General features: G+C 42.8%; 1 protein-coding gene across 3 annotated transcripts in view; it reads right to left on the bottom strand.

Moving 5' to 3' along the window:
* LOC119229762 (MICOS complex subunit mic25a-like) overlaps positions 1-19466 on the bottom strand; it is a 42097-nt gene extending 22631 nt beyond the window's left edge. Inside the window, exons 1-6 of one of the 3 annotated variants that reach the window (XM_037490449.2) lie at positions 19251-19466; positions 18442-18517; positions 18099-18153; positions 17099-17255; positions 6210-6230; positions 3214-3297 (exon numbers count right to left, since the gene is read on the bottom strand). In XM_037490449.2, the coding sequence (XP_037346346.1) occupies positions 3214-3297; positions 6210-6230; positions 17099-17255; positions 18099-18153; positions 18442-18517; positions 19251-19334 (477 nt within the window). In that variant the 5' untranslated portion in view covers positions 19335-19466. The remainder of the gene's footprint in view (positions 1-3213; positions 3298-6209; positions 6231-17098; positions 17256-18098; positions 18154-18441; positions 18518-19250) is intronic. The other 2 variants (XM_037490450.2, XM_062563872.1) reach the window with 2 other exon arrangements.
* Between the last annotated feature and the right edge of the window lie 74 nt (positions 19467-19540).

Raw genomic sequence — 19540 nt, 5'->3', positions numbered from 1 at the left:
TGTTTAAGTGGTAGAATTGCCGGGACTACTTGAAACCAAATATAAACTGCTACTCCCTTTTTCTCCCATGTTCAAAAGGTTTGATCCTTATAGGAGAGATGTTAGATCAGAAGTCAGCGATACAACCATCTTGTCTACTTGTGTCCTAGTCCTACAACGTAGTAACATAAGGAATATGAGGACACGCAAGTTATAAATATATTGTCTGAACTACAGCTAACCCTGTTTTTTTGGTTGACAGAACAGACCCAGAGAAATTATCCCAAGCTCAACTCTCATGACACCAGAGAAGTGGCAGCACTATCACTGGCACACATGCTCTGAGCTCTTCCCAGTCGTTTTGCACCCATGGGGACAAAAGCCCAATGTGGAGAGGCAGAAAGGGAGGGGTGATAACCCCTCAAAGGGGGGAAAACAAGGTTTTGGGGGTGTTGGGAAGACTCATGGCGGGGATTAGTGCGGGTGTGTGTAAGCTTGCATACATGCAGGTGTGTGACTAAATCTGTGTTTGTATATGAATGCTTGTGTTCAGATGATCCTTCCATGCACACTCGTCTGAACACCCTCCAGCAGCTGTGGACTGAGATGGGCTGATGTTAGGAATTTCAGGGAGGGGCGGTTTTCACGCTCTACGCTTGGACGAGGGTGGATTAATTTTGTCTTTTTTCTTTCGGAGGCAGCAGTCTACCGGGGGCCGGGGGTGCAGGGGGGATTAGAGGGGTGAATTTTAAACTGAGACTTGTTTACGGAGGGTATGTTGCCACAGTGAGACACATATACTCCACCTGTACACTGGGAAGAGATTAGGGAGGCATCCAGAAATAAATAGGGTAGAAAGGATTGGGAAAGAGGAGAAGTTGAGGATGTACTGGTATGACTGGTATAGCTGGTTTGGAATATGCATTTTTTTTTGTGAATGGGTGGAGAATTTTATGTTTGGATTTATACCAACATCTATACATTCTGGGGGGAATACTGGGACTCCTTCCCCACTCTCCAGTGTGTATGTATCTGCGTGGAAGAGAGGAACAGCAGAGTGGTGCAGTGGATCGGCCTCTCGATCACAATTACCTCTGAAGTGACAGAATACACACAAACAATAAACACACGCACATTCATATCGGTGGAGGATTCCAACGCCATCCACAGTCGACGGTCTGCTAGCGTCATTCATCCCTTTAGCATTCTGGACACCAGTATAGATGTGTATGGCGTTGCACAGGTACAAGTACACACATGCATTCTCTATTAGCCTGTTAGAAGAGGTTGCTGTTAAGCCCGAGTAATATGTTGATTCTGGGAAAGATCACACACCAATTACCAGTGGACTCTCCTTCTAATCTCTCTGCTCTTGCCTTTGGCTTAATTCTCTGCTTCAACATATCAGGGCAATCAATTGCATGAGGATGAGTGTATGCTTGTGCATGTGCGCTTTTACGTGCCAAAACAACACGGTAGTATGAAAAAGCTGGGAGGTTTTCAAGAATAAAAGCACAGGCTGATATTCAAACACAAGACAATGTCACCCATTCTTGCATGCAATATTGGTGGCGAGGGAGACCGGGACAGAGTAACATGCAGCATTCTCTAAATGCTTGGATCAAAATGTATGTGAGAAGTGAGACATATTATTTTCAAATTGTGACAGACACAGGTCATATACATAAATGCAAAACACAATTTAACATTTAAGTGGCCATTTCTTTCAGCTCAACTGGTATTTGCCACAGGTACAATGTGAGTGTGAGGGAAAAGAGAAATAGGCAGGGTAAAGGAAGGGGGGCATGAAAGGAGGCCTGGATGAATGGAGCGCTAGATTGGAAAATGAAGGAAGAGAAGGAGGGAGATGGACGCCAGCGCAGGATAGACTGTTTAATGCACAGTCCGTATAGCCTCTTTATCTATTGCTGTGAGTCCGCCTCTTTCTCACTCTCTCATCGGAATGCAGGTCAGCTGCGAGCAAGTGAGGGGTGAAAAAATGCGATAGAAAAAGCGACCGCGGCGGAGAAAGATAGAGCATCCTCCCCTCTTCTGCCAATCAGTCTCCTCTGTCGAGCATTGCAGCGTGTGCTGCTCGCTGCGCGGTGTGCAGAGGCCCTTCCATTTAACTTGGCTATGTAAAAGGTTTCCTCAGAGGCCTAAAGGAGGCGAGTGCCAGGGACTAGATAAGGTCCCCCATCTGCCTGATGGGCCACGCCGGATGGCGGAGTGGGATGGAGGGGGGAGTCAAGTCCAAAAGAGTGTCTGTGTGTGTATGTGAGGGGATAGATGCGGGAGGGGGCCAGGGGGATTGAGGGATGAGGGAGTTTGTGTGTCTACCTGTAGATTTTCTCCTTCTAACCTTCTTGAATTTGCTGTTTTCAGCAATTATATATCCTTAACAAAGAAAAACATTTCCTTGTTTATTTGTGTTATTCTGAGTTTACTTCCTTTCTTTACTACACTTGCTCTCTGTAATTTCCCTCTCCCTCCTCTCCGTCCACTCCTAAAAAGCATATTGCACTTTTTCACACACAAGTACCAACATTGCGTCTGCAAAGCCAAACAACATTTATCAAAACCACTGTACTCGTGGCTTTTACAGCGTGGCTTTTACAGCAAAATATCAACAGCACATTAGTGTTTGGATGGAAGGAACAAGGTCCGTAATTTCTTAAAAGCACTCGACAAACAGCTTTTATTTTTTCCCATGAAAAAAATAATAAATAAATAAAGGACAATAGGGTTTCTGGCTAAAGGACATGGTGATGACAAAAAAAAGTACATGTGAAGCTGTGAAAGCTCGCATGAGTCGTGAGTTGTGACTCTCAAACTGCCAACTGTAGGCTGGAATGTTCTATCATTTACATTTTGACATCAGTATGTGGGCTTGACATTTGCAAGATTAAACTCCCCAAGGAGGGTGAGCAATATGTCACGCTAAGACTTGTTTGGATGTTCCTGATGAGTGTCTCTGTTCTTTTTGGTGAAAGCCTGGAGGATGTTTTTTTTCCCCAGTGCGTGAGGTCTCCTGTTAAGCATGTCAAAAGGAGTGCTAACAGTGGTAGCATCGTGCTCTCTAAACTCCTTAAGCAAAAGAAGGATTTGATTAACCATCTTGGAAGGCTATGAATACACTGCCACTTATGCACACACTTTTCATTCATTTTTTAGGACCATCGGCTATCTCCCTTTTATGGTATATGTGTTTATAAGATGGGAAGTGGTTCTAACCTTTTTCTCCAGTATTTCTAGCTGCTCTCTATAGAAGCTGGATATGCTGGCCAGTTCCCTTTCTTTCCTGCTCAGCTGTTTTTCCTGAGAAAGGAAAAGATAGAGTAGAAGACAAAAAAAGAAGAAAGAGAATAAATGAATATTTTGTATTGATTTTTATGAATAACAGCTGTTTACTGTAGAGGTTTACGTTGACACATGACAATTTACTACACTACTACGACCTGTGTAGCTTGTGTGTTAACACAGTTCTGACTGGTAAAATGAAAGGAGAAAAAGAAAAATCAATACAGGTAGTAATGACACATTTGACATAACTATTGAGTGGCTTGAATTACATAAAGCGATGGCAGAAAACATCCCATCTGCTTCTTAGCTTATGAGTATGCCACACAGGTTAATGCTAAAGGGAGAAGAAATGATGCAACCTGTCGCTCTCATTGCACGACAAACTGAAGAAATATGAGGAAAACTTGTACACAATCCACTTACACAATAATAACAACTCCAATTTAAAGTCTAAATCACCTTCAGCAGATGCACTCCCACTTACCAGAATTACAGTGCAGGCATGTACCAAATGTAAGCTACATAGGGAATAGAATACATATTTTCTGTAGCAAAGAGAAACCAAAAAACTAACTAGCAGATTACTAGCAGAGGTTTTAGAAGGCGGCAGTAGAAAGGATTATATGTACTCTACGCCTCTATGGTTGTATCAAACATCAGTGATGCTTTATGGCCATCTTTAACAATATCACACCTGCACCACACAGTAAAACACAGCTATTTAACAGCTAGTCCAGAACTTACAAAACCTATCAGATGGAATGCGACTGACACTGCGGAGGCTGGGCCTGACATGGCGATGCTGGCGTTAGGATGAGGCGAAAGGCTTAAACATGCCCACTGAACGACGCTTTGACAGGCAGCGAGATGGCAGACCCACAGTCAGGGCCGTGGAGCAGCAGCATGCAAGCAGAGGTAGATAGAAGGCAGACGTCGAAGAGATGCACTGTGAAGACAAGTTGCCAGCTTCAGAAAATTGACTGAAATAAAATACTAATTATTCTTTTTGTTGAGGAAAGACTCACTACAGGACATCACATGAGCCAGGCAATGAGGACACCTTGTTTTAACGATATGAGGCTTCACAGTGTGTCATTATCATCACTCATTACAATATAAGGGGATTGAAACAAGGCTACTTTGAGGCAATATCTAAACGATCTGAAAAAGAGTGATAAGGAGCTATTGCAAGGACAGTAAAAAGAAAATAACAGAGGCAAAATCTAAAGAGATGACACAGCAAGCATTGTCAAGACGTCTGTGTAAGGGACTGACTGCTGGGATGCTCGGAAAGGCCTGCGATACGGCCTACGATGCGGCCTATAATGCCGGATTGTGTTCTGGTGAAAATTAAAGTCCATACACAATACCTGACATCACATTATCCCATCGTTTATCAGCTTTACGCTGCACAGGAAAAGCGTCACTCGCGCCATGGTATCGCACATGTTAACTCTCAACGACGTTTGCTTCTTCTATCATCAGTCCAAAATTGATGATGCAATTGCTTCTTTCTCCCCTGTGTTGTGAGTTGCACGTGCACAGTGCTAATTCAGGCATGTGCCAGGGGAAAGAGTAGCGTTAGCCAGAGATAGAAAAAAAAACTCAGCATTTTAACAATATTTTAGACAAGAAAAATGTTGAGGTGTTTGCCCGCAGTGATGCCCTGAAAGGTGTTCAGTACTGGCCGATACAGAGAACAATACCTCTCAGATCAAATGTATCAGAACAACTCTCCCAATGATTCTTTATCATATAATCTACTCGATGTCTTGCATACCGTCCAATCTTTATATACCAAAGAGCAATAATGATGCATTTGGCATTGTCGCAGTGTGATGCCCTCTGCACTAAAACATGGGGCAGCCTCTATACATGAAAACATAATATCAAATCTATGTTCAGAAAACCCACCCTGTACTGTATCTAAATTGACTTACTAAACTGAATGGCAGCCAACTGGATTGAACTGATGCACATGAACCCCTACGGATTGCTATTAGATCTCAGTGCATCTGTCAGAAGTTTGGTCATGCTGTGGAGAGTATGCAGCGGCTCAAAGGAGGACTTCAACAGCTGTACGGGGCAAATCGCATACTAGGGCCAAAGGCACACACGGCTAGGCCACATGTGCACAGGATGGTTGAATTATCTTCTATTGAAAGGATTATCAATAGGGCACTCATGACCACACGTCGCATCTGAATAAGCGTAATGAGTGAAACAGTGCAGTACGAACACCATGCAGTGCACCAACACAATGAAGCTGGCAGAGGGTGAGGCATAGAAAGGCAGCAAAAGGGCACAGATTCATGTGAAATTGTGCGCGCACACACACACACACACACACACACACACACACACACACAGCTGCGTTAGGGGTGTAATGTTGATAGATACCCTAGTTGTGCATTAGTGAGTGTGATATAGATTAGATGGAGCAACACCATCTTCTCTGTGTGATCTGCTCATCTGCTGTGCTCTTTGGCTGGTTTGGGGAATACAGGAGGAACGCAACGGACAGTTACGCACAGACTGACATTACATTCATTGTAATCCAATCTTATCCTAACTTAACAGGCACACGCATCCCAAAAGAGCATATCGGCAAATCCCTGTACTATACTTAAAGCGGCTTTTTCTTTATACAGCGGCTATTTGATGCTTAAGGGCTGTGTGTGTGTGTGTGTGTGCGCCCGCGCTTGTGTGTAAAATCACCTCTGCTAGCAACACAGATGATGTGTAATTTTCTAGCTGAATACCTCCCAAAGTGTTGTTGTGTGGAATGGTGGCGGCGGCGCACTGGCAGCCTCGCTTTAATAAACAATGAAAACATGACATTTGAATAGAAGGGAAAGAGAGACAGAGAGAAAGGTAGAAAAAAAATGAAATTTAAGGAGGCACCAACAGTGGCAGTGTTTCCTTACCCAAGCATCCACATCCGCTGGCTATGAGGGAGAGAGAAGCAGGAGTTAGTGAGGAGGTGGAGGGTGTGAGGGTGTGAGGAAAGAACAGGGCAGGACGAGATCACAGACACAACCAGGGGGAAGGATGAAAGGCACGTACACTATAATGAGGAAAGGAGTAAAGTGAGGATAAATAAAGAAGCAGACAGGGATTAGGCGGATGATGAGAGAACATACATCAGAAGAAAATAGATAACAGTAGAAGGAGCATTTGATAAAGCGAGCAAGGTTAATACAGCCGTCACAGAGGAATCAACACCGTTATGTACAAGTTACCATTGAATAAGGGATAAGTGTTAGTTAGAAACTGTTTGATGTATGTGTCATACAACATCCAACTCTCCCCATCGCTCATAGAGCCACCAGATAAAGGACTGCTTTGCTGAGGTGAGAAAGATACACATGAAATTCTCCTCGTTAATTATTACATTGGGCATGCTGGCGGCGAGGGCAAGTAAATCTTTTTCCACAATGCAAGATCTAAATTCACATACAGAACACTTGGCACGCAATATTTCCAAGTTTTCCAACAAAGCCTTTAAATGAGTCATTACTATACAGATATTACCTATTACTGTTTAAGGATATAAAAGCCAGAAGACTCTAAACAATTGTATGGCAAAAACTACAAGTGTAGAGAAGGTATTAGTTTCAATACATTCAGAAACACAATGAAAATTATATATATATATATATATATATGTATATAGCAGTCAATTTTCGGCTTGCAGATTCATGTTTAAAAGCCAATGATGTCATTAAAAGAAGATGTAGCTCTTAATAGGCCAGTTAGAAAGAAGAACTTTTCTATCAGGTTTTCTTAATGGATAGCCCCATGTACGTTTATGAGTCTTAAATGCACAATGATAGTGATTCATTGTATATTATTGATTAAATAAGATCCATGTTTGAAAGTAGTAATCATACTGGGGCATAAGCAGCCATATTATGAATTCAGATTTTCTTAAAAAAGTTAAATGTGCTTGTAATTATCAATTTAGACAATTTAAACGTGTATCACGATATCTCTATATGTATGATTTCTCCATAATATGATTCCATTGAAAGATTATTATAATTGAATTGTTTCCCAGACCTAATCCCCCCCCCCCCCCCCCACCATGTATTATTGTACTGTTGCGTTCATATATCGTATGAACCCCAGTGGCCATCATTAAGCTTCTCAGCCTAGTGGTGTACATGCCATGATGTAATTATATGTGGATGGAATTCAATTTTCATTTTCAGTGACGAGGATCCAAGTAGGATCCAAACATCATCTTTATTTACCACTTGTCGTAATGACGAAAGTGGGCGGGCGTTACCTTTCTTCCTTCATTGGCGCTTCCTGAATGACTATTACTCCGATATATGCCAGAACACTATACATTCCAACACTGCTATGACCAAATCAATCATGTTCACTTCAAGTATGTATAAGGCAGAGCACTGGGGCCCTGTATCCAGGCGTGTTTAGCTTTGCCCACTCAAACCAAGGGCTCCCAGTCCAGTGTTAGGAACAGAATGGATAGATTACAGTGGGGGGGAGGCTCTGATGTAGCCATGCCTCATAAAAAACAATTCAGTTAAATGAGGTGAACTCACAAAGCTGGTCGCTGGAGTGTGTGTTGTGCGGCTGTGCATTGTCGTGCGTATGTCAGCGGTTGTGTATGTGTGTGTGTGCTGGGTAATCTGCGTAACGAATACAACCGATGCCATCTGTTTAACCTCAGTGCTCTTTGGTGGCAGGCCCTAAAATGAATATGTGTGTGTGTTTGTGTGTGTGTGCTCACAGGAGTGTGGAGGTCCTATTTTCATAGATGATAGACTTTTGAAAGGAGGTGAAGGGGCTTGCCTGGGTGCAGATGCAGACAAACACACACACATGCAATTTGGTGGAGTCCATGGGCCGTAACGGACAACAGCATTTCAGGTGCATCCACTCATTCGTGTTTTTTTGCAGCTCTGAGCTCCCTAGTGACCACCAGTCAGCAGCCTCGGTCTGCACATTAAAAGTCTGGATCAACTGAGCCAGCAAAACACTACCAGGAAAGTCCTCCAAATAGACAAAGGCTTATATATCTCCAATTATTTTTTACCAAGATAAGGCTCAAACATGAACCATTAAGGAATTATTAAATCAAGTTAATTGGGATCCTTCAGTAAACATAAATAACACCACAGACTAATTGGCTTGCATGTGTCACATATGGAGGATGTATTAAACTGCAGGTAACTATAGCAACAATACTTGCATCTGATTCTTCTCTACCAATAAAATGACTTACATGGATATTGGACCCAGATGAAAACTATCATTAAATGTTAACAGTAACCATCTTTAGAATTACGAGTCTCCTACACAAGGAGCCAGTATGCTTTTCCAGAGTTGTCAAAAAGCTCTTCTGTAACTTAACAAAACTGACAGCCGATTCTCACACTCACTTCCTGCAGTGAAAGGTCGGCCTTGAAGGAATAAGAAAATAGCCCCGGTTTCAACCTCCATCCAAAAGTCTCTCTTTTCATTAGTTTCAATCAAGAATGTGAACAACAGACAGTTTCAATGTGAACTCCTTCTGGTATATACCCATATTTTAACAAAGTTTTAGGATTTACTCCATCTTCCATTATGGCTGTTTGGAAACATAATTTAATAAACGACTACCGAGTAGTAGTACAGTTTTTCAGTTTTTCCTACTCCTAAAATACACCCAATCATAGAGCCTGAATGATGTACACAGTTTTTTAAAACCCTTTCCACGACATAAACCTAAGTGTTCATTGCATGCCACCAGAACGGAAAGAAAAATGGCAAAATAATTTACCAGCATGAAGCAACGATGAAACTTCTAACCTCTGGTTTAATGGATCTCTATACATTTGATTATCTATGTTTACCTGAATCGTCTTTTCTGTGGTTGTTCCACTTAGGTCACCAGATACACCAGCTTAACTACGGTTCACCCTTGATTTAGACTTGAAACCCGGTCTACAAACAGTGTGTGTGTGTGTGTGTGTGCATGCGTGCGTATGTGCGTGTGTGTGTGCAGTGTGGGTGTGCAAATGAAATGACAGAAATGTGACAAGATGAAACCTTTTGGTCTCTAACACCATCTCACAAAGTAAGATACGCTTCCTTGGAAATCAATTATGTAAATACTGAATTATGCAAATTGAGCATTTGAATAAATCTGTGGGTTTGAGGGGGGAAAACATTTTGGTGTGGATTTGTACTAGGAGTGAGGTTGGAGGGTTAGGGGAAGGAGAGACCAAGACCGAGAGAAACAGAAAGAAACATAGAGCCAGCAAAAGAGAGAGACAGAAACAGAGAGTCAAAATGAGGATTAGGCTGAAGAATGTCACTGGCAGGCAGTTTGTGCAGTTACACTCCTGATTTGGCTTTTTAATTAGAGAACCAGAGAAAGGCAGAGAAACAGACAAAGGGAAGTAAATAAGAGCTAAATCACTGACTGGTCTCTTTCCGTCATAACTCTATGGAAATAAGTACAGTAAGCGTATTCATCACGTGTGCCAGGAATAAATGTCATTGATACAACTGAGTGCTTTCCCTCCCGCTCTAGCTCAGTCGATGATGATCCTTAGTAGAACGCCAGAGTGCTTTTGTCCTCAAAGGCACGCTGAACTTTGTTATGTTGCATCACTTTTACTTATGACATAATCAGAGTACTTGGGAATACTTGAATACAGGGAAACGCTGTATCAAGTATTTACTTGATGCCGGAGCACCTTCAATAACACAAAACTCCTCCAGTCTTCCAATTTTATTCGCTAAATTTCATCACCTACTTATTTTTGTCCATTGATGCTCATATTTCATGAACATTAACAATGCCACAAAAAGTATACATTTTATTCCATATGCTGCCATACCATGACAACTTCTTCTGGTGTATGGCGCTATTTGACAACTATCAAAAATCAAACGATCTCACCATGAGAATGTCATTGTTGCACAATTAAATTTATGAAAAATACATGATATTTGATTTGTGTAAGTCTGCGTTCCCTGTTCCACACGTACAAACCCAGAGGGGCCTCTGGTGGCATTGTGAGTATGTTATGATGTACATTGCAGTCCAGAGGCAAGAGAGTCGGGATGTACAGGGACTGCCTTCACCAGCTGTTTTCCCCGTTGTGCTTAAATTAAGCTGCGCCTTGTCCCAGCACTCGAGTCGTCTGGTACGGCCTCCAGTTAAGTCTCTGCCACCACTACGCCAACAGGCTTTTGCATGGATCTCAAATGCATTTTTTTTGGATCATCGCGCCTGTGACAGGTATGTGCACTCAAAAATACACACTCAAACGTGTACGTGGCACAGAAAAGATTCCAGTGGCATGAATTGGTTTACTCTAGCTTAGTTTGCTCATTAAATGTGTGTTGTCGTCTCATCGGGGGAGGTTAAATGAATTAACACTTCATCATCAGCCGGCTTTCACACCGCAGACAGATAGAGACAGGAAAAAAAAGAAAAGGCGGAGGGATGGGGAAAGAAGAGAGACGTCGGGAGAACAAGAGGAATGGGTTCTTTTGAGGAAGAATTTAAAGGATGGAGGGAATAAGAGAAGAAAAGAAAAAGAGAAAAAGAATGCACACAGGGAGGAGAAAGATTCTCATTTGCCCCATCTCTCTCGCTCCAATATCTTGGCAGTTTGCCAAAGCGACTTTTATGTCCACGGATTGATCTCTTCAAACCGCTACGTCCGCTCTGGAAGAATCTCCTCAACCATCGGACAGGACTCTGATTGGGTTCAGCTATTCTAAGACCGCTTCTCATCCAGAACACCTGTACAATGTCGCTGGCTGCCCTCAGTATTAGATTTTATTTTGTTTGAAGTCTTAAAAATGTAATGAAAAAATAAATAATTCAACAAAACAATATTCAGATTCTACAAGTAAAATGTATGAAAACATGCTTTTTTGTGTATATATGCAACATGACACATGATCTGATGTCATATCAGACGTATAACCAGTGACCCTCGAACCTCTTACTCCCAAATGCTTAGACAACAAGAAATCAAGTTCAAAAACCTTTGACTCAAGCGTTGATGGTTCCAACAGAAATCCTCATTCCCATCTCAGAACAAGCATCTGGGAAACATTACATTTCATCTAGTTGTGGGATATAAAAGTCTTGTCCAAATGTCTCATTATTTCCCACATGCTTTCTGATGAGAAAGGTATTTGACTGCTACTCATTTGTCCTTTGACCCCCCCCCCACTGCTCTGTACTGATCAAAATCTCCTCAGTTGGTGAACGCTCTGCTCGTCAGCAATTACCTCCGCTCCAGACGACAGAGGAGTACGTGTGTGTGAGTGCTCGTGTGCACAAAGGGCTTAGCTGCTTTAACATGCAGAAAAAGATGTCAAGTCTGTGATTACACTGGCTGATAACAAGTGGTTTGGCCCCATGTGTGAATGCGTGTGACTGAACTGCTGCGGTATTTTTACGTCTGTCAGTTTCTATGGGAGAGGAATGAGAACTGCGGGTCCGTATCTGTGTGCACATATATTCTGCATCCCAGTATGTCACAGTATGTCTCAGAAGCCATCGTTATGTTGAACACCCACTTGGCCACTCCACTGCTTTTTTTTCTTCCTCACTGATCCAACTTTGTCCTCTGTCCCCCTCCCGTCCCGTCTTTGGCTAACAGGCAGTGTTAGCTACCAGGCTGGCTGGCGGAGTCAGACGTGTGAATATATTACTGTAGCACACTGTCCCTTCCATCCTATTCACATGGACCACATCAGGCCAATTTCACCTGTTTTCCAACAGACATAACGGAGGGTTTGAATCTGCTCAACCATCTTATTATTCCAACAAATAACTACTTTACTATGCATGGACATTGAACAGAGGCACAGTGTGGCGTCTAATTGTTATGTTGCTGCTGTGTGATCTGTACGACAATCATGTGCAATCGTCTGCTAAAAGAAACAGATTCATGGTCCTCGTTTTAGATTCACGTTGTCATTTGATCCAAGGGTCAAAGCGGAAAAAAATCCATCAAGGGATTATTTTGGCACGGGCTGAATACAGTTAATGCAACATGTCCATCTGGTGCTAGAAAGAGAAGACTTTCTAGCAGCTGATATGACCACAGGCTAGTTCAGTGAGGACAGAGGAAAGGCTGGGATTTGCCTTCAAATCATAGATGTGTGAGCAAAATACTCAATTAAAAGAAACAATATTTTAAGGATTTCTTTAAAAGTAATGGTATTAAAGGGCAACAACCACACACAGATTTTAGCATAGACAATTACATTTCATCGTATATAAACATCTCACATAATGAGAAAGCATGTGGGGGAGGGGGGTGGGGAGGGCTTCTGGTTAGCGAGGACATCTTTTAATTGAAAGGCTGAGTGTTCAGCGTAAAACTCAACATTCCCACCCATGTCATGTGTCACTGCCTTGCTTTTCAACTGAGCAGCGATGCACCACAGATACATGTGTGGAATCCTCTGCTGTGGTCCGAATGGCTGCCATCTCAGGGCCGACTCGAATCGATGCTGGGCTTTTCTCCCTGCTTTTCATCATCCTTATTTTGGACAGCGTCAAATGCTTCGCCCCGAGTCCTCATTCACGCACGCAGCTAACACACACACACACACACACGCACGCACTAAGCACCAATGACATGGAGTCAGGGGTTGAAAAGAGAAAGATAGAAAAATGAGAAACAGCGGAGGAAGAATGAATGCTGGGAGAACATGTTGCCCAGGAGCACATGTTGCTGTGCAGTGTATGCACCCATCCAGCTTCTTAATGGCAAACCCCAAACATGCTTCAACAATGCCATCTAGTGCCTATTTACAGCGCTGCGTCCTGTGCTCTCATTCCACAGTAAAAGGACAAACACCAATAACTGAAAATATGCAGCCCCAGGTAATATGTGGTCGAAGCTAACAGGCTGAATGAAAACACCTCAACAAATGAAACCGTACTACTGAAAAAGCTCCATCTGAAAAGGATCTTTTACCAATATATGGAACGCATTTGCTGTTTAGCTGCCTACACAAAAATCTGGCTAGGTTGTTAGAGGAAAGAGCTGAAGTGAGAAAACAAGAGCATTTGGGGGTTAGGCCCATAATTCAACTCTCATATAAAGATTTCATTTGTTACAGTTAAACTGAACGCACAACGCACGACTTTGTCACAATCAAATCCAAGCTAGATTGATTCGGCATTTTGCCAAACTTCAGGGGCTGAAGGGCATCGTTTAAAATGTGTTACTTAAATGATACGTTTGTGTCAAGGAGTCCACAAAATGTCCTTCTTGGGTATGAATAGACTGGAGGAGAAGCGGGAACAAAGGAAAGGCGCCATAGAGAGTAACCCATTTCCTGCACTGAAATGAATAGGAAAATTGCCTCCAGGGTTAATAAATGTCTGAAATAGAATAGCAGTGAGGGGAATTAAGGTGATTTAATGATGCAAAGACACTCAAAACTCAAATATGCATGTAATACTAAAGCATATAACAACGTCCGCAAGACTACAAAACTGTTTTTAAGGCCAGACAACTGTCAGCTGTGTCCATCACTGCTGGACTCTGCACTAAGATGCAAACAATCAACTGTAACTACTAAAAATCTGTTTTTATAAGCAGGAAGTAAATAAACAGACGGGTTATAAAACATTCACGTGCGCGAGCAGTCAAGTCTATTCCTCCCACCCACCTCGGAAGCTTCTGAGTGTGTGTGTGTGAGAGAGGCTTAGCACTGAATGCCTCTGCATACTAACAGCATTTTGTTTGCACGAATGACACTTCTGAGGTGGAGAGAATAGTCGGGTGGGGGATGACAAACACAGGTGTTAATGAAAGAAAGGAGAGGTGAAGAGCGAGGTGTTACTGTAACGTGTCTTCACTCAAGGCGGATCTGTTAGGGCCTTAAATGTAGTCTCAAAACAACAGAGGATTACACGTCATGTGGATCACACCGTGTGTGTGAATGGCCGTGTGCGTGCCACGAGCGGCGTGGATTTATCAGCTATACATACTCAGTTTTTCCCTAGGGCGTCAACTTCAGGGGGGGGGGGGGAGGTAGTAGTCAGTCCGCTGGTGCTACCTGTCTGCTGGTGCGAGTGACATATTTGCAATTTCAGGGGGGGTAAACTGCACACTTGGTTTAGTGAAGGTGTGGGGATGAACGGGTGAGACAAGCGATGACCACGTTTATTGAGGATATTCAGAAAAACTTTAAACTGATCCTCTTTTTAAGTAAATGTGTTGTGTTCAAGGGTTATAACGAGATCTACAGGGGCTACAGTTGCACCATTCTAACAGGTGTTAACATAAGTAGGTGCTTATAATACATTTTAAGAAATGCATAAAAAGGGAGTAAATTAACGATCAGATGCTAAAAAATACATTTTGTACCAAACAAAAATATAAATAACATATTACTGACAAAGCTTCTACCCTACAATAATATAGTGTGGACTGAACTGTGGATGAACCTTACAAACAGTTATCCCCTTTGACACACAAAAACTTAACACACATTCCTCTGATATATAATTCAACGCACAGCCTGTTTATTGCGCAGGTACGCGCAGAAATATTCACGGCGGTGGCGGCTGGCACTGAGACACGAGTAAATGGCTAATGTGAGTGTTTGTGACAGGCAGCCGGAGGCGATGTGGGGAGAAGATCAGCTCTCTGACAAGGTTTGCCTCCACACGTTGCTCCCCCCTCATTAACTCAACTCTTAAGCACGGCCTGCCTGCTGCGGAGCCAGGGGTCCATGGGGGGAAATAGGCTGCAGGGGGGGGGGGGGGTGGTCTTGCTATATGTGTTTGTGTATGTGTACGAATGCATGAATGTGTGTGTGTGTGTTTGCCTTCTCCTCCAGGAAATAGGGCAGTCCACAAACTACTCAAAGTAAAATGTTTTATCGTGTAAATGGGGTTTTTTTTAAAGGCATTGCGTCGTAGTGTCGTAGATGCAAAGTGGATGGAGGAGAATGCAGAGGTGAGGGGAGCCCACCTGCTGAGCGGAGAGAAATGATGGTGGCAGAGCTTTTTTTAACAGTTTCCAAGGGAGTTTCAACCTGCTAAAAAAATGAGGTAATGCAACACAAATATGAATAAATCTTGAGAGAGAATAATGTTCTTTGTTCTGTTGTGTGTGTGCGTCTGTGTGAGTAATCTGTGTGATAGTGGGCCAAAGCCAACCGGTCCGACCGGGGGGGTAATAGTCGGGCAAGTGGTTCAGGGGTGGGGGGGGGTGTTTAAATTGGACATTTTCTTAGGGAGGGAGAGCTAACAAAGCTTTGAGGTAAGAGAGTTCCATTTTGCGTTGTGATACATCATCATTAAATTGAGCCCATATCAGTGTAAGCTACGCCGGCGGCTTCGCTGAGTATTCATCACAGCTGGCCGACACAACGAAAACACTAATTAATTGGAGAGGACCGTCAGGGTTGTAGAAAAACCCAAAATGCTTAACATTAACAGAGCAAAGAAGGAGAAAAAACAGGCGGGCAGGGGATTGCAAGTGAACAACAGCAATCAATCATCGCTCATCAGTGTGTACATGTAAGTAAAATAAAAAAAGTCAAATTCACACTTGTGAAACAAAACAAACCTCTCTAGTAATCAGCTCTCTTTGGGCTCTCACGCTGCACTGTTGATTGACTCGTTATCAATCTGACTTCTACAGGCGTACGTGTCAACAAGCATGCAAACAACAATCAATTCAATCACGTTGCAAACGTCGCATTTCTTCTTTACATGGCGCTTACCAGAAGTAACGAAGTACAAATACTTGGTTACCTTACTTAAGTAGAAATTTTGAGTATCTATACTTTACTTGAGTATTTATTTTTTCAGACGACTTTTTACTTCTACTCCTTACATTTTCACGCAAATATGTGTACTTTCTACTCCTTACATTTTAAAAATAGCCTCGTTACTCCTATTTCATTTTGGCTTGTTTTCCGGCCGGTCATCGTTCAAAAACACACACAAAAAACTTATCTGGATAAATCGCACCATCCGGATAGAGTGAATTTGATGATTGGTTGGATGAGAAGTATAAATATTTACCATTCAGACACCTTATTGGTTTTCTCAGCGATGCGCCTGCAGATGACGCAAATCAGAGTGACGCCGGGTGCGAAAAGTGGTCGGTGGAAGGATCCTTTTTCAGGACGGCAGGTTGCGGTGGTCGGTTCTTACGCTGGTCGGTGGTAGCGGTACAAGCCGATCTCAGTTGGGTATTTAGCGACATGAACCCTCTTCCTCGTACAAAGCCCATATAACGTTAAATGAGTATATATACATGTTTTTTTCTGTATTTGTTCAATTTTTTGATAACCAACCGCTGCCAGTGTTTCCCCATGATAACAGCGATGCGCCCCCCGTGAAGTATAGGGGAGACACTGCAGTCTGATCAATGGGAACAGCGTGTGTGTATGTCCTCCGACTCGTGTCATTTAGCCGTCACTAGAAAATGGGTTTTTCTTGTCATACAGCAGGCGGGTCGATACATTTGTTTAGATCATCCTAATAATTCAATGATTCAACAGTGACTCAGCCCAGAGGTGGCATTAAACCTTTAACAGCAGAGGGTGCTGTTGAGTTCTAGAAAGGGTTTCTGCAGAAAAGGAAGTATACAGCTCCTGCTAACAAACGTCAAATGTGCGATTAGGTTACATCCTGAATTTAGAATGTCTGTGTCTTAAAAGACAAGAGTATTTATAAACATATATTCTGAGATATTTTGAAAAGTATCTGTACGCATCTATATTTGAAATACTAAAATGTCAGGCCTAGTGCAAGTGGAAAGTGCAGCTATAGACCCAGGAAAGCGGCACTAACCAGAATCTTTGCTTTTTCTTGCTCCTCGTGGGCTTTTCCTTTCTCCATGAGGAGGGCAGGGGTCAGCTCACCCAGGCCTGGGGTTCCTGCCGTCTCTCTCTCCTTCTGAGCCAGTCTGGCCAACTGCTCCTGCACCAGAGCCTGATGACGCTCAAAGCTGAATGGGGGGGGTGATAAACACTTCATTCAACCTCAACTCTGCTAATCGTACAAGTTCTTGTTCACACAAAGAGCAACCCAGCAAGACATTTTGGTTTCTGTTGATCAACACAGATACTAATAGTTTTGGGGTGAAGCCTCAACAAGCCAATAAAGATAAAATGAATGAATACATTCATGATGATATAAAATGACTAATTATAGCATTCATGAATTGTCAAATTTAAGTAAAACATTAATATCAAATAAGGTAAGGGTTTAATAATGAAAAAAACATGAAATGCTTTATTCTACAGTACCTGCAACAACTGGTAAGTTGAACTAGAATCCATTTCTGTCACTCCCTTATTTTCTTTAACTACATACAACTACATCAGTAATAACATTTGAGGTTTGGCACGCAACAATGATTGATAATAACATAATGTCTACTCCGTCTAATACATTGTCAGGAAACAGCCTTATATTTACAGTGGATAAGAATTGTTGGACTTTCTAACAAGTAAATAGAGATTCAGGATAGTCTGTGAGCATTCTAGCAGCACAGCAACATACCTGCTGTACAGGCGGAGTAAGTCTGCACAGGGAGTGTTGACAGGTCACAAGGGATGTGTGTTTGTGTTCTAAACATTGCACATTTGTGCCTATTACATTTATCTGTCACCTCCATTGGTCATAAATTGCATGTGTCAACATAGAGGATCCAAAAGTATTATGGGACAGGATCAAATTCATTAAAAAAATACTAATAACTAACTAACGGATTCCAGAGTTATGCCAACGCTTTCCCTAAATATGGCAGGATAACAACAAAACGCACCTTGACATTTCGAGAACCTACTTTTTGCGGAATTCTTCCTGGACTTCTGTAGTAGAGGGTCCTGTTGGTTTTGGACCTGAAAATAACAGTAAAAAAGTTTAGAGTAAAAGTTATTTGAGCTACACAGTGGGACAGTTCTTTGAAACCATGTATACTCTCTAAATTGCATTTGAGTTACCAAATCACACCTGTTTATGTCTCCTTTATTATCTCTTTTCCATAATTTTACAAACGGCAAACGTTGATGAGCAATAAAATAGGTGCTGTTCTGTTCTCATCAGTCACTGTTAGAGGATGTGCTTGCTTACACAGTGGGTCCCCCAATGGGATCTCCGTGAGACAGGAAAAGGACTATTGGACTTACTTGGTGGTGGTTTGTGCGGCTTGGCGCTGTCAGTCCCCTGAGACTCCCTCATCCGCCGGAGCACATCATCTGAGAGCTGGACAGGGAAGGCAGAGTAAACAAATCTGTGCAAAAACACACGAGCCCCTTAGGCTCTTGGAAAGCATCAGTTTAAAGGCTCACAGGTTGACGAGTCCATCACCTTGCCAGCTAAAATCATCTTGAGCCACTTAATAAGCTGCAGATGTGCTGCTGCAGAGCTGGGGATGACCTCTGACCGTCCTTAATAATAAGACAAGTAACTGTCTCCTACATGGCAGGTTCACCAGCAAAACCAATTGAAAATGATGTGTTAAAAAAAACTGCCCAACTTTAAGCGTCAGCTCACATTACCTGTACACGCAAGGCCACAGTTGCCTTAAAAAACGTTAAATAGTCGTCAATCTACGCGACTCTGTTGACGTAACGTTAGCAAATTAAAACATGCTAGCAACTTAAAGCCGCTTCATTGGCTGCCTCATATGTAAGTTCACGTTATAAAGGCTCACTTAAGCTAACGTTAACTCCGCTAAACAAGGCGGTGACTAACGGTAACGCAGAGGGAGCGCGGCGGAGAGACGGTGCGCGTGTGAGCGGGTTCACCTGAGGACACGTGACCCGTCGCTCTTTCAGTGACCCTCAGACCGCCGCGAGACACCTTAGGTTACAGACGTTAGCTAACGGTAACCCACCATTAGCTCCAGTCCGCACACCCGATACGGTAAAACAGCTGTAGCTGTGGCCCTCTGGACTTGTGCGATAAGAAAACGTTACGCTCTGTAAAACGTTACCTTCACTCCTTCCATTACGGTGACCTTCTCATTCTCGTCGAGTCCGAACGAGACTTTCCTGGACGTGCTGCCGTTACCCCCCATTTTTACCAGCTGTCAGTGGCCACCTCGTTGGAGAAAAATAGCAAGAAAGCTTTTCGGGTCATGGGACGCAGAAATAAATGTGTGTGTGTGTGAGAGAGAGAGAGAGAGCGAGAGAGCGACCGGTGGCTGAAATAATCCAATGTCAAACTGCCGCTGCAGTATCCTCTCATCTCATTGGCTGGATAAAATAATTTGGACTCGTGACC

This window comes from Pungitius pungitius, chromosome 8, assembly GCF_949316345.1.
Source record: "Pungitius pungitius chromosome 8, fPunPun2.1, whole genome shotgun sequence".
In the NCBI taxonomy this organism is placed as follows: Eukaryota; Metazoa; Chordata; class Actinopteri; order Perciformes; family Gasterosteidae; genus Pungitius; species Pungitius pungitius.
This window is presented reverse-complemented; position numbering and strand designations above follow the sequence as displayed.